Here is a 16,382-nt window from a genome sequence, read left to right as displayed (position 1 = left end):
GCTGGAACAAGCCCGTGCAGATGATACAACCGGCATCGTTAATAGCTTCAACCGACTTTAGAAAAGCTTCAACCGGCCACATTTTTTGCTGCAACCGTTTTAACAAAAGCTTCATCCTGCAGATGAAAAAGTTTCAACCCAAAGATTGAAAATCTTCAACCAGACACTACAAAAGTTGCAACCGTTTAAAAAAAGGCTTCATCCCGCAGATAAAAAAGCTTCATTCCGCAGATGAAAAAGCTTCTACAAGAGATCGAGAAAGCTTCAACCAAAATGTTGGAACCTGCGACGATGTCATTTTTGCTGGAACCAGCGGCATCATTTGCTACAACCAGCGACTCACTTTGTTGCGGCCCTTCACGGCGAGCTACAACCGGCGACGACGACGGCGACGCGTATTTGCTACAACCGCACTGAATTTTTCTGCTGGAAGTGGCTTCATTTTTTGCTGGAACCGGCGGATTTTTTTTGCTTCAAATGGTGACATCTGCAGAATTTTTGCTGGAACCGGCCATTAGATTTGCTGGAAATCAGTGCTATTTTTTGTTTGCAACTGGTGGCTACTGCTGATGCTACGAGCACAACACCATGGCAATAGCGAGGAACGCATTTTGTGTGCGCTAGAAGCCATTGCTGGAATCAACGGCCCCCATTTTTTTGATGCATCCGAAGCATTTTTTGCTGCAGCAGCGACGACGAGCGGCTACGGCGACCGGCGGCGACGAGGATGACCGGGGGCGGGGGGAGGGGAGGGAGGAGGGGCTGCGCAACGCTTGGAGCAGCAGGGGCAGTAGGAGGCGCGGCGCCGCGGCGCGAGGTAGGAGATGATAGGGCGAATCGTTTTCTTCAGCCGGATCCAACGGCCCACGCGTTCAGATCCAATGGTCGCGGTGCGAAACGTTTTCAGTTCCCGCTCTTATCAAGTTACGTTACCAAACGTCGAACCAAACACCTCCTAGTTCAACTTGGGACTGGATATGTCCCATAAATTGAGGCAGCCATTCTAGTTGCCATCTAAACTGACTGCAAAACTGAAGATGGCGGTAGAGACTAAAAAGAGATGGATCGGTCGAACCTGAGACATATTGCAGCTGAAATGAACTTGCCTTTGGAGATAAAATGTTTATGTTTGTGTTACGTGAGCAGAATAGCAAATTTTGCGAGGGTTAATCGTTACCCCGATATCTGGGTGCAGGATGCTCCCGAGTTTGTAGCTAACCTTGTGGCAGCAGATTGTACAAATTTACGAGAGTAATAAACTCCATTTTCCACCTCAAAAAGAATCTCCCTCGCGAAATTCACAGCTCGTCTGCAGACCAAAAAAACTCAATTCCAATTAAATCCGTAAGTGAAACTATTGACAACAATCTTTCACCGACCAGGTGAAAAACTCAATTCCAATTAATGCAGTTCTCCATCTGTACCAAAAGGTGAGATTTGCCCTCTCACTAAGTATGTACACTAAAAGCCTCGCATACAAAATGCATACTACGCGCTAACCCTTAAAAGACGAGCTGAAATGCATAGCTGTGATTCCACATGGAGTAAGCCAAGTGGGGTCACCTCAATCTACCATCTGATCTGTTTAGTGTCTCCCAACTAATGTTCTGGCCACATTCGTCACAGCTTGTCGTGCATCCAGCTTTGGTACCGTGGCTTCTTAGAGTCAGCATGTGGTTCAAGTTGGTGCATTTCTTCTGGTTGTTCGAATGAGATTTTGGTTGCTGCGCCTGCCTACTTCTTGAAGTAACTTTAGGCGGTCGAGGGTTGGTCTCTATTGGTTTTCTCTCGGAATCATGTGCGCCTTTCCTTGCCACGGCATCCAACTGCTGTGATTGTTTAAAATTTGACCATGCCATATCTTGCTCTTCCTTGGTGAGTCTTTCCTCTTCATTTTCTTGCAGAAGAACTTCGTGCTCATGGTAACCTGCAATCCACCTGTAAATTTGAAGCAGATATTACGCTTCCAACAACTGCTTAACACACATATACATTCATAGCAAGCAAACAACATAAATTAGGCAGTCGAGAAAAGAAATAAACAACGTCCCCATGTGTGATAAGTTTATGAATTCCAAAATATTGGGCATTATAGATTTTATACCATGTCATTTTCTTACAGAAGAGATTTGTGATGTGATATCTCTTATAAGTTTTAACATAAATAGGTTAGGCATTACCGAGGGTGATCACTAAGTAGGTTCTGCATGAGCGTGTCCACCAGTAGTTCAGTGCTATTGGGCATGGATAGCTTCTCCGTTCCAACCTTACTGTGATCAATTATGGTATCATTCCCACTCTCGTCCAACATTTCCTCATCACCAAATTCAAAGAGATGCAACATCTCTTCTTTGGAGATTGTTCTAGACACTTGCTGTCTATCCACCACTCTTGCTGCGAGCCCTTCTTTTGTAACCTAACAACCAGGGGATTCATATTGATAAGATTCTGAACAAGAACTTTATTTTACTATGTAAAAAAACAATTTAGTTCTAACTTGGGACCCCACCAAAAGGCAGCAAATGTCACAATACCTGCCGCTTATATATTTTCTCTTCCATTGTTCCATGTGCCATTAGGCGGTAAGCATACACAGGTTTCATCTGGCCATACCTGTATACAGAGTACACATCAAATAAACATATAATCACATAATAATGCAATTAATGTGTGAATCTAGTTCTTACCTCCAAACCCGATAAATGGCCTGCAAATCATGTGTTGGATTCCATGAACCATCCAGAAGGACAACACGGTTTGCTGCATGAAGGTTGATACCCAGAGATCCAGCTCGAGTAGATATCAATGTGCATTTTACTTTTGTGTTTGCAGGGTCATTAAATCTTTCAACAAGGTTCTGCCGCTCGGAAGATGGAGTGCTCCCATCAAGCCTGTATGGCACAGTACAAGTATGTGGTATTTGAGAATTAAAATTGATGATACACAAATCTTTGCAGAACAGGGTGCTAAAAATAACAACACCATCTTTGCATAAATAAATAATTATTATAGACACTATTTGTCAAACTACACGCTGGTAATACAGCAGTCAAACTACACGCTGGAAATGCAGCCCTGATTCACACAGTCCTAAAGAATCACCACTTACCAGTCAACAAGAACAGGTCCTCTTTTCTGAACCCCGTCTACTTCAGTGCTATAGAATTAACCACCCACTCTCTTGCAGGATTGCTTAGAAAACAATATAAGATCGTTTCCTCAAGCTATGTTAGCTTGAAAAAATGATCTTATATTGTGGGACGGAGGGAGTACACTATAGTTGGATTCAATCCCAAAGAATTGAAAGAAAAGAAAAGAAAACATAACCCAACAAGTTTCCAGAAAAAAAAAGGCACTATGTACCACTGTTATAAAGGCACGCAAACTCTTGGAATAGAAGGCACATTTTCTTTAACATTATCATGTAATAACTAACGAACTGCAAATTATTCATGATATATTTTTTAGTTTACTAGAATAAACACCATATTGTGGTAAACACTTGCATACTGTCGTCGCAAACAAAAAAAAAGACACTTGCATACGAATAGGTTCAGGTCTTCAGTTGTCCACAACAAAAAATAAGTTAATTAAAAAAAAAGACGAATTGACAACACACAAGTTATTATGATTCTCTCATCCGCACGCCAAAACAACAAACTAAAGCAACAAAAAGTTGTGAAACTACCAATATGCAAAAGAAATACAGTCAAGTGTGGAGATATACCTGTACCAGTCCTTGCCCTGCTTCCAATATTTTCCTTCCTTTCCTTTAATTTGCATCTTAGATAGATAAAACTCCACCAAATCCAAAGTGGTCAAATTCTGGCTGAACACTAGTGCCTTGTCACCCAATTCATAACAAGTCGCCAGTATATCAAGGAGCAAGACCATTTTGCCACTGTAATCTGCTTCCTTAAAAGTATTATCATCCAGAAGGTTGTCCCACCAGTTACTTTCCTACAGGAAAACAGAAGCACATAAAGGTAAAATTTTCATAATCAACGACAATAATGTGCGGGTGGAAAGCATTGCACCACTAAAGGGTCTGCATATGTTTCAATTTATACACCATGATGGTACATATAGACCATATTAGTAAACAGAGACTCAGTACACAGCTGGACAGTATAAATAACTGAATAGCATTGTATGCACAATGCACTACAGAATATCATGCCAATTTAATTTTTGCAATACTTTAAATTGGAAATTTCTGATAATCTACATTGTGTGAATAATCAAGTACCTCGTCCAGAAAGTCAATTTTCTTGGACTGCTGATCAATTCTACTCTTCTGTTTCCCTGAAACGACAAAAACAGTTCAAACCAGGTGTAAATTCTGCACAGAAGAACAAAAGGGAAAATGCATTGGAGGAGCTTCAGGCTAAGAGATCAAGGGAAGGACACTAAATAACAAATTACCTCCATTTGGCAATTGAATTTCAATATTATGATTATCGTCACTAGAACTCTCATCCGTCAGAAAGTTCTCAACAGCATCTTCTCGGCGCAGACTTCCTCTCTGCTCTTTAGCCATCTGGAGAAGGCCCGGGTGGTTCCATATCTACACATTAACATATAGTCCAGCATAAGGAACAAAAGTATAAAGAAATATGATCGTGGTATAACACAGTAATACTAAGGTTAGTTCAACTTTAGTTCAAAGCTGTGACACTTATTTTGGAGTAGCATTTTAGTAACAACAAATAAGACCAGACGATGTTACATTTTTTTGTTTAATGAAATGCACAATGATTCAAACTTATACCAGGGCTAGTTTTTGATATTTGGCAAAGAAGCCACCGTGCTGATAAGGTTTTTCAGAAGTGCCGCTTGAGAAACCATGCACATCCAAGAATCTTCGGTATAGTTTTCTTTGCAGTTGAGAGAGCTTTACGGTAATGACAAAAACCTTCTTTGGCGGTAGATCATTCTTCACCACATTCATGTCCATTCGCTGGACAAAGCCTTTCAGCTGTTCATACAGAATGTGTGACCGTTGGTTCATGATCTTGACATCATCTGATGTAGAATTTGTGTGTTGCCCATTTTCAATGGGGTTCTGGAACCTGATAGGGCAAAACATCTCAATCCCAAGATTTAAAGACATTAAGGTGCCAATGTAACTGAGCATTACATTACCTATTGCGGAACTCATGGCTGCTTCCAAGAAAACCTTCCCTGACAAAATCAACCATCTGTTCATAGGATGAACCAAAAGCCATTAGGCATCAAATATTGTCAGTAACTGGAAGATAAAACTGTATATGGTAAAGTGCAAGTTTCTTACACAGTAATATTCCATCAAATTATTCTGTAACGGGGATCCAGTTAACGCAATTCTTCTTTGCGTCTTTACTTGTTTTAGAGCGTGTGTAGTGTCAGCCTTCCTATTCTTGATCATATGTGCTTCATCACATACAAGAATATCTGGCCCACACTGACAGTGACATGTAAGTGAACTACATCAGAACCCATGGCTAACCGAAAACATTATACATCATAATTCATGCAAGACACGAACATCTACAAGTTATTATGCTCTCATATAATGAGCTGGCATACATAGAAGCTTGAAACAAATCAACACAGCAAATGGAATATCACCTGCAATGCATTAGAAATCTCATCTGCAGTATCTTTTTCCTTCACATGTCTTCCAAGAGATAAGTTCCTAAATGATGAATAACCAATGAGAAGTACTCCACCTTTTGCTCGCCACTTGTTAAGTAAATACAGCCTTTTTAGCCTGCAAAAATAAAGATTAGAGTGGAAATATGTAGTTCCATGACAAATACTCCCTCCGTTCCTAAATATTTGCCTTTCTAGAGTTCTCAAATGGACAACCACATACGGATGTATATAGACATATTTTAGAGTGTAGATTCACTCATTTTGCTCCGTATGTAGTCACTTGTTGAAATATCTAGAAAGACAATTATTTAGGAACGGAGGGAGTATTAATAATGAAAACATCACAAACAGAGTGAACCCACATTTCCACAAAATATTTACATATAAACACACAGGTTTTTCTGAACTGAAAACTGTAGAAGAAGCCGCTTTGTTTCACAAGAACTGCACGATTCCAGTACAGGAACAGAACTCCTTCATATTGAATCAAGTGAGCGTTGCAGGTAAGCTTGAGATAAGAAATAAGGGTTACCGCTGATGTTTCAAAATTTAGGAAAAACACAACAGACGCACCAAATAAAATCCTTAAGTTATGTCACAAAATACAAACCACCAATCATGTTCCATCTCCCATGGTAGGAATCAGTGTATCAATGGTAGTAGTTGTTTAACATAACAGATGGCCCTTTTCGGAGAGCACATTAAGTTTTTACAAGCTGGAATTATTGGCACCAGACAGCCTCTAGGCTACAGCCATTGAGTAAACAAAATTAACTACATTAACAGTAACACAAAGGATAACATAATTACAAGTAAATTATCCGCACCTCGGAACATCTTCTAGCATATACACACGAAGAGGCTTTAGTTCGGCTGGTTGCCACTTGGTGAACTCTTTCTTCCAATTATGGAGAACATTAACAGGGGTAACTATAAGTGCCGTGCGGAGTCCCAACTGGGCACATCTCATAACAACGTACAGGAAGGTAATAACCTGCAAAGTACAACTCATAAATATAGGTATGCAACTCCAACAATAGTTCATGTCATGGGGGTGGAATAAGGCCAAACAAAGGCCGCCTTGAAAAACATTAACACTCGCTACATAATTAATACAGCAATTAAGCACGTACACCAAAACCGGTAAAAGTGAAAAGCACACGTCGCATACGTTAGAATAGCTCGCAGCACATAATTTAAATCGACATCAGAATATGTTGCATGTAACTGGATCAAGGTAAAATATCTACACATACCTGAAAAGTTTTCCCAAGCCCCATGTTATGCGCCAAAATGCAGCCAAAACCTTTATCACCAGATTTGACTGTTCTAACAGACTGGATAACATTTTCCCACATAAATATTATTCCTGCTACCTGAAATATGAGAATGCAACATATAAGGGGTCCAGTGGCAGTATGGGGTAGAGGTCATGACTGGTACGCAAGTGACATGGTGCCACCTAGCAAACAATTACAATTAAAGAATGTTAAGCATTTTAAAGCAAAATTATGAAAGCAATGGTAGGGAACACATTCAATCGTCATGTGATAAAGATTTCTCTTTGTACATTTCACCATGCAAGCACATTACAAGCCAGCACATCATTTTTGATACAGGGTTTTACAAATCAAATTTAATTGCAAGGATGAATGCGCATCACAGTGTTTATAGGGTATATATCAAAAACAAACCTGATGAGGCTTCAGTTTAGCAGATATACTGCTTGGAATTCTAACAGGTTCCTCGTCTTCCTCCCTGGCAGGGTTGACAATATGGCCATCCCCAGCATCCTGTAGAAAGACTTCCGATAGAGCCCCAGAGGAAGTTCCAATGTTGCTGCTCCTTAACTTGCTGGCAGACTGCTCATGCATGGACTTCAAATGTTCTTGCCTAGCCTATAAAAGAATGTACAAATTACAACCTGGACAGCTTCCAATAAAAACAAATGTTTGATATGTCAAAACAAAGGTTCAAGACGTAAAAGACTACACACCTTCTCCATTGCAATTTTACGCTTTGTTTCCTCCCCAAGTTCTGTATCATCCATGATTCTTCTTATCTTTTTTTTCCTTTTGTGCTTGCTGACCAGGATTTACATATTCGATTAGCTTGAAAAAATCTTCAGTGTTATATCTATAGTGTGATAAATAATAAGTATACTGGTAAAAGTGCAAAAGGGCATACCTAACAGGGTCATTGGTTTCGGTTCCAGAAGTGTTGTCACCCTCGAGATCAGAAGATTCAACACCACTCAGAGCCTTATCACATTCAGAAATTAAGTGTTCCAGTTGACTGGGTTGGCAGCAGCAACACTGCCAGCCAGTGACTTTAGCTTCTGATATGCATTTCTCACCAAGATTCTTTAACAAGCATTTTGTACAAAAAAGCATCTTACAGGAACTGCAACTTAGAAGTTGCTCACATTGAACACACCAGGTGCAATAACCACCAGATACAGGGCCCTGTAATAAAAATAAACAGCATAACTAAGAATATTACAAAGGCATTGTTCATCCCCAAAAAAGAACTGATGTTATTTTTAAACAGTTCGAAACTAGCAGCAAAGAGGGTAAGTATTCACCTCAAGACGATTCTTCTCTATCACCAGAAATCTGCAAGACCCACAAACAGCAACATCCAGTACTGGGTGACGATGCACATCAGAGGCATTCAACATTTTGGTGCAAATTGTGCACTTAAAAGACTTAGGTAAATCCATATCACTAAACTTAGGGCTTTGTGATGGGAAAAGATCAAGATCAATAATGTCAACCCCCTTTTCAAGCTCTGCTGAACTACGCTTGCTGTCCTTGATATGCAGAACTAGCTTGCTGTCCATCAGCATGTCATCGTCACTCTCTATCACTACAGTTTTTGACCTCTTGTGGTCAAGCTCAACATCATCTTCGCGTGTGCGCTTCAGCAACTCAGCGGAAACTTCATCTTTACCCATTTTCTGTTTTTCAGATTCAGGACAACCACTGTTGGCGTCCAAAACACCATCATCTAGAGGTAGCTTACAGCATCCATTTGATGACGAGGCCAAACCGATGTTTCCCTGCATTGAATGTTAATTAGAGCACCCAAGAGAAACAGAACCAATCCAGCAGAGTAAGAAAAAGACTGATCCGCACCAAATACTAACATGAGCAGTTACCTTACACCAGCCGTCTGTCCTTTTTTCCATATAACGCCGCAACCGTTTTATCGCCTTTGCATCATCTTCTTCTCTTACCTACATAAGGTATTTCAGTGATATTTACATAAAAACAAATAACATGATGTACAGCATATCAGCAATCCTCAGCTTTTAAACAAGCCGTCACTTGTATTGCAACCGAATCAGAGAATCAGCATGACCACATTAGTACTGAGCGCTGTTTCGTCATAAAAAGAAATAGGAACTGAGCAATAGACAACAATCAGGAACGGTAGATAGATACAACGATTATAAGCATCGCAGCGAAGTCATTGGTATGCAGAGTAAATGTTTGCAATCAGCATTTTATCAAAGTAGACATGTAACTATAAAATACCATTTGAGATTTTAACATATTATGCATCCACCGTGAATAAAACATACAACTCTATCAAACTAGGAGGAACTAGGTGTTATAGAAAGCAATAAATCAAGTAAAAACTGGAAACAAGCACACAGCCACACACACACACACACACACTCACACACTAAGACTATACAAAAAGCCCAAAGGAGATATTTAAGGATAGGAACATCAGGACAAAGAAGGGCGAATGGTTAGTTTCGACTGACCTTTCTGTATTTTCTCCTCTGTTCTTCAGAAAGCTCTATTTCATCAACGCATTTTATGTCATCAACAGCACCATCAACTTCAGCTATCTCCTCCACCTATAGAATAATAATTGGAACTTTGGTCAAACTCTTCCATGGAAAAAACAAATAAAATAAGTGGAAATTTGGATGGTGGCCAGCTTCACGCAATATATATCAGTATAATGGTAAGTACCATGGTGAACCAGTTACACGAAAGAATAATAAACATGGAACTCAAAACCAAAAAAAATACTGTCTCATTATTAAAACTGAAAAGGGATGCAGAGAAATAATATAAGTGTCACACTAATATTAACAGAACAACCCATTTTCTTTCTAGAACTTATAAAATACCTTTAACAACAATGCTTATAAACAATTGTATCATGCATAGCTTTTATAATGATAAAAAATATGGTATCTTTACGTTAAAATATATGTTGCACTCTTGTCTAATGTAAGCACAAAAAATACAACTCTGACAGGTGCACTCAATGTGCACAAAAGGAAAATATTTTAAGATGCAATGATGCTTAGGTTGATGGAAATTACAGTAGATCAACTAACAAAAGCATCACCAATCTGTAAAGAAAATGTATGGGGGGAGCATGCACGATGAGTCACTTAATTCTTGGATGTTTTCAGTTTTGAAAGACCTCAAAGCTAATTGTGGTGTACTTATTAGTTACTTAAAACACATAGAACCCAGACAAGATACCTGCCCTTGGTGACTCAACTTAAACCTAGTTTTGTTTGCCAAACTGATAGGCTAAAACACACCTTTCACAAACTGGGCCTTATATTTTGAAACAGAGGAGCAATCGAAGGCACAAAGAAGGTTAAAAAACACTTAATACATCAGCTTTTGGTGTAGCTTCCCCAGCTAATTGTATATCAATTTCCCTAACATAAATACATACTACCCATCAAAATGTTACCGGCCAACCACATGCCTTCTGCCAGAGAGCTGGGGGCTCCCAGTTCTGGCAGTCCGTCATCCAGTTGCCCGTTCTCTGCATCGGGACCTCCATCACAGTTGGATCAGGGACGTCCGCCCTGTTCTTGTTCGACCGGTGGGCTGGGGACTCCCCATTCGCAGCCCGCTTCTCGGACCTGTTCTCAATCGCGGTCGAGCCTAGGGTGTCCGTCGAGATGGCCCTTATTGATTTAGGGCGTCTCGCGTTCCGGCGGCCATTTGGGCCCCCGGAACTAATCGCCTGGCACGAGCTCCTGGAGACCATCGCGCTCCATGAACCGGATTTGGAGCTGGCGCACGACCGCTTCTCCTAGCACCTAGAGCCCTCGGGCAAATTCTCCACGAAGTCCCTATACCAGGCCATCGCTCCCACTCCTGGACCTGCGCCCCTGGAGACGATCTGGTTGATCCGTGGACGGGTGTCCTCCGGTGTGGAGGTGTTAAAACGGAATGGTCCGGGCGATGGGATATGTCCCTTATGTGGGACAGAAGAAGACTCGAATCACATCTTCTCGTGTGTCTCCGCCCAGTTCCTCTGGAGCTGCCTCCACGAGGTGGTCGGTGGTCGTTGGTGTAACACCAACTTAATGGACCTCTTCGCCGAGATCCAGGCTTCGCCTCCATCGGGTTGCCACATTAGGTGGCTGCTCATTGGGGTCCTCGCTTGGACATTTTGGACGGTTCGAAATAAGCTTGTCATACAGTGTGTGCCTCTTCGACGTGCCACTGACGCGGTGTTCAAAATGTGTGGCTATTTGCAGCTTTGGCGGACGCTTAGCCGCCACCAGGACCGGAATGTCATCAACATCATCATTGCTGATCTCCGCGCGATGGCTCTTCGCTTGGCGCCGCCGCTTCCTCCTCCACCACCTGAGCCGGATTAGCTACTTCGCTGCGGTGCCACCGCCTTTGTATTTTTTTTAGGGCTTGTTGAGCTGTGCCCTCAGCAGAACCCTCCTGTACTCTATGTTGTGCGACTTTGTGTGTGTGTGTGGACTTTTGTGGTACCCTGTGGCTGTGGTGGTTTGCTTTATCTATAAAGCGGGGCAAAAGCCTTTTTCGGTAAATGTTACGGATTGACAAGAATGCTGCCTTGGACCCCAAAACAGGAACTACTTGCAAACCAATATCAACTTCCTGAAGAAGTCATCTAATCTTAACTGGAGGGAATAGTATGTTACTGAAGGCAATGACGGCATATAAGATAATTGATGTGCTTTCAACAATACAGCTCCAGCATTAGTTTTGCCAGATCAATCTAGACACCTTTTGAACATGCGAGCACTGGCGGTACTAAAAGTGTGGCCGCATTCATACAGTAATACATTGTTAAATGGAGGGAATAGTAACCTGGATAACAGGATTGGTCATCAAGACACTGTGCATGAAACGGTTTGTATCCACGCCATATCATATTCATTACAAACATACAAGGTATATCTTTACTTGTCTTAATCTTATCCAATTCATTGACCTGATGTTGCACTAATCAGATTGCACGCTTCAATAAATACAAATTCAAGTTAACTACTACTAAAGTTTACATTTCCCCAGACTGGAGAAGCATCAAAAAGAATAGCTTCCTCTCTAAGGGAAATACATAAGTTAAAGATAGAATTATATTTCAAGAACGTATTGGATGAGGGCATGAGGCTAAGTAAAATGCAACGGTGACACCACACAATATAACAATTAACAGTTAAAGCTTGTACCTCATCAACACCTGGAAATTGGAGACCTAAGGCGGCAGCTTCCTGGGGTGTATTGGCCAGATAAACTGATGCCCAGTTACTGCTTCCAAAAGAAGTTTTGGCACACTCACTAGATTTAATAAGTTCATTGAATGAACTCCAACTTTTCTCATGGCACTGTACAGAATCATCATCCACAACAGGAACTTTTCCTGCAAGAAAGCCACTAGCACCTTCCTCCAGCAGCCTTCCATGTTTTCTGTTTGAACCAAGTAGACTAAAGCTCAGGCTCGAAAACAGAACAAAGGAGTAACCAACTTCTGTCCCTGACAGTTTACGTCAAAAAATTGTTTGCCCTAACATTACCTCCTTACAGGTCTACAAGACTGCAGGTACTCATCAGCTTTTCTGATTGATTGATTAGCTTGTTCAGGAACTTGAGAACCAGCCCAATGAGTCCTGTTTTTCCATGCTTCAGTCTCACAAACATTTGGCGCTTGACTTTCTATTGATTTATAAAGGCTGGGAAGTTCAACGCCAGCAGCATCAAGTTCTTCCTGCAGTTAAAATTGCAATTTAGCACCTAGATATACTGAAATAAACATCTACCAAAGGAAATGTAAGTAAAATAATGTCTCAAATTTCCTTCAAAAAAGTAAGTCTCAATTTAATATGACTAGAGTTGTGATATACTTTTTTCAAAAAGGGGCGCTTTAGATTTAAGAATTACACCCGACCTCTGCATAACTAAGATGCACACAGCCAACACAAGGTCATGAGGCCTATGATAGAACAAGTTTAACACTAATCGCCTTTGTTATTATGTCTCAGCAAGGTCGAGAACTTCAGTGAATCTAATCAAGAGACTAGAAGTACATGGTTAATCTAATATGAATAAACGATGAAACTTATTTTTATTTAAATAAATAAATATGGCACGGGCATTTTGGACATGCTAGGATATCACATGGCAATGCCAGCAGGCATCACTATAGCACTGAGATATAATTTATCACCGGGTTTATTAAATGGACAGAAAGATCCTCTTTCGAGCAAAAGCATACCAACAGAACAGCACTACGGATCTCCAAATCATCAAGTTCGGTTGACCATTCCTTCTTGAATTGCTCCATCTCAATTGACACAGCTAAGTCCAACTATTTTAAGTAAAAAAATATATATCATTGTATTGAACAGAGAGACTAACAGTTAAGAATTTATAAACTGAAGCAAAGCATAAACATATTCACAAACCGCATCTCCTTGGAGCCTCTCAGATAACTCCAATCTTACTTCAGCCTCAATTTTTTCCAGTGATTCCTTTTCAAGTGATTCTTGCGCCTCAGCAGCCTGAGTGTTACCAAAGAAAACAATGAATGAAATGCTCAGGAAACAAAGGTGTCCATAAGACAACAGGGGTTATAAAGGTTACTTTGCTCTCAACATCATGGAATTCAGCAATTAATTCTTCGACTTTTTCCTCGGGCAGAGCCACCTGTTGGAAATCAATTGAGAGAACTTATAACCAAAATATGCACCCAAAAGATGGATGACAACACATCAAAATTACAGATTGCTGAATAGAACTTGATATAGTGCAGAACAGATGTGAGTAACATAAGTTGCACCTGCTATGTTTCAATCTGTTCAGCCAATCAATTGTCAATCAAAACTGAATCGATCGACAAGAGAAACAAAACTAGCATAATATATGTTAGGCATTAAATAATACAATCATAGAAATGTTGAGGTGCAGCTGCAGCCTGATAGATAAGATAACATTGATGATTAGTCTAGACATCATAAATGTGCTTCACAACTAAGGGGGGCAAGGACAGAGAAAAGTATATCAAGCAAACAATAGAAAATACTAAATGGTGTTCATCAACAAAAGCTGTTGAGAGTTCCATGTCAAGTTGCCATATTAACTACAATCCATACAGCAAACATACATTTTTTAGGGACATGGTGACCATACTTTTTTCTCTAATTTAGAAGTTATGATCTCGAAATTGAGCATGTTAAAAGTTAAAAGTTGGCCAGCCATAGATTTAAGTACATAATTAGATGCACAAACCTCAATGTCTGTCTCCTCAACATCAGACTCTGAAGTTTGTTCATTCTCTGACTCGCGGAGAAATCCATACAGGTCACTGTCTGAACCATCATCAGTGCTAGTGGATGCTTCTTCATGCACACTATTGTCCGTTTTGCCACATCTGTGTTCCTTGTGCTCCTCAAATGGACCTTCTATGATGTTAGTTTCTACTACAACTTTGTTCTCATCCCCTTCAGATTCTATAATTATGACATCATCTACCGGCTGTCCATTCGAGTGAAGAGCTTCCGGTTTTTTTAAATCGCCATCAGATAATTTTCCATTCACATCCATAGCTAGTGTTGACTAGCAGCGCTGTACACATACATGTGTACGATTGTTTTCTGCAAAACACAAAGAAGACAAAGATTAGAATAATTTGAATGTAGAATTTATACATGTTCAAGCAATAATAAAAGAGATAGTAAATGTCATGTACTTTCTGCATTTTCGCGAGCAGCAGTTAACAACTTAACAATAATGCAGTACGACGCGTATCATCTAATGAAGAACTAAACAGAGCAACATCTGAAGAACTTGGCAGTTGAGCCGACCGACGCACTGAATAAATGTTTGCAGCCACACCATTGCCGGTGGGACCACATGCGTAAGACAAAACATTTTTTCAGAATGCCAAAAGCGCCCTGCAGTTGGTTAGTCAAATCATTTCAGCTCGCAGAATCGCACCGAACCCGATCAACCCAGAAATAGACCAGACACCATGACACGTCACTAAACCCTAAACAACATCTCACATGCAGCATCAGCAAACAAGGAAACTCTCCGTAATTCCCCGAAAACACCTCAGCTTTACACTGCACGCGCAGAAAAGAGACGCGCCAAAACATGGAACCGAAAACACCCAAAATAGGATACAGCACGACTGAGAAGAAACAATCGAGCGGTCCCGAGGGGTCGAGTCCCCCCGCCCAGAAACGATCACATTCCCCCAGCAATTCCAACCGTTCACCGGCCGCCATTTCGTCGGAGCCGATCGGGGGAGGAACCGCTCGAACCCCCTCCGCTTCGATCACGGAACACCATTCCTTGCTAGAGCAGGGCAACGCAGAGCCAGGCGCGCGGAGTACAAGGAGAGGTGGCGAAGATTTACCTCGGAACGACGCACGCGGGGAGCCCCTTCTAGGGTTTTCGTGCGCCTATGCGCCCAAAAACCCGACAAGGGCGGGCCGGGGAGGAGGCGCGGGACGGGACGAGGTGGGCAAAGGGGCGCGCGAGGTTCTGTGGGGAAAGCGAAGGGGGAAGATGGGGGAAATTGGGGAAACAATGAACGGGAAAAGGAAGGTTTTCTTTTTTTATCGAGGGAAAAACGAAAGGTTTCTTCACTTAACAGCAAGCGAAACGACCCACGACCCGCCTCCTGCTTTTCAACTCGTCGCTCCTCCTTCCTGCGTACTCTACCCACTCCACGACAGCAAAATACCCCGGGCAGTGATCTGCGCCGGTGCGCCGGCCCAACAGTTGGGCCGGTCGAGCCCAGGCCGTCCGATGCACTGACTCCCAACCGTCAGATCGAGCCCCTTCCCCGCATCGTCTACCTTTCGCGTTCGGATCGAGCAACGGCAAGCGCCACGGGCCACCCCACACCCAGCCATGGGCATCTACCTCGTCGTCATCCCCGTCGCCGTTCGCCGCTCGCCCTCGCCGTCGCCGTCACCGCTCGCCCTCGCCGCTCGCCGTCGCCGCTCGCCGCTCGCCGTCGCCGCTCGCCAGTTGGAGCACAGGTGCCCCATGGCCCCGCCCCTCTGATGCAGCAAAAAAATGGACCCCAGCAAACAAAAATCGACCCCTGCCGGTGCCTGGAGTTCGTCGCCGTTGCAGCTCCGCCGGGAAGCCACCGTAGTAGTCAGTTGCATCAATAGTGAGTTGCTGATTCAAGCTTTTTGTCGCGGTCTCTGGTTGAAGCTTTTCAGAAATACGGTTGAAGCTTTTCAGAATTATGGTTGAAGCTTTTCAGAAATACGGTTGAATCTTTTTGTCACGGTCTCTGGTTGAAGCTTTTCAGAAATACGGTTGAAGCTTTTCAGAATTATGGTTGAAGCTTTTCAGAAATACGGTTGAAGTTTTTTGTCGCGGTCTCTGGTAGAAGCTTTTCAGAAATGCGGTTGAAGCTTTTCAGAATTACGGTTGAAGCTTTTCAGAAATGCGGTTGAAGCTTTTTGTCGC

General features: G+C 41.9%; 1 protein-coding gene across 1 annotated transcript; it reads right to left on the bottom strand.

Moving 5' to 3' along the window:
• Positions 1-1,310: 1,310 nt before the first annotated feature.
• On the bottom strand, positions 1,311-15,488 carry LOC119332379 (protein CHROMATIN REMODELING 20-like). The gene is made up of 26 exons (XM_037605567.1): positions 15,310-15,488; positions 14,178-14,542; positions 13,533-13,595; positions 13,355-13,450; positions 13,165-13,257; positions 12,467-12,657; positions 12,122-12,359; positions 9,413-9,508; positions 8,798-8,875; positions 8,222-8,698; positions 7,825-8,102; positions 7,634-7,721; positions 7,332-7,535; positions 6,894-7,013; positions 6,465-6,631; positions 5,611-5,752; positions 5,294-5,443; positions 5,146-5,201; positions 4,772-5,072; positions 4,426-4,567; positions 4,250-4,305; positions 3,728-3,960; positions 2,688-2,891; positions 2,535-2,613; positions 2,181-2,416; positions 1,311-1,938 (listed from the first exon to the last, which is right to left on the bottom strand). Exons 2-26 carry the CDS (start codon positions 14,490-14,492, stop codon positions 1,560-1,562), a joined length of 4,482 nt encoding a protein of 1,493 aa, XP_037461464.1. The 5' UTR covers positions 14,493-14,542; positions 15,310-15,488; the 3' UTR covers positions 1,311-1,559.
• Between the last annotated feature and the right edge of the window lie 894 nt (positions 15,489-16,382).

Source organism: Triticum dicoccoides, chromosome 1B (assembly GCF_002162155.2).
Source record: "Triticum dicoccoides isolate Atlit2015 ecotype Zavitan chromosome 1B, WEW_v2.0, whole genome shotgun sequence".
Classification (NCBI taxonomy): domain Eukaryota; kingdom Viridiplantae; phylum Streptophyta; class Magnoliopsida; order Poales; family Poaceae; genus Triticum; species Triticum dicoccoides.
Note: the sequence above shows the minus strand (reverse complement) of the source record. Positions and strands in the feature narration are given on the sequence as shown.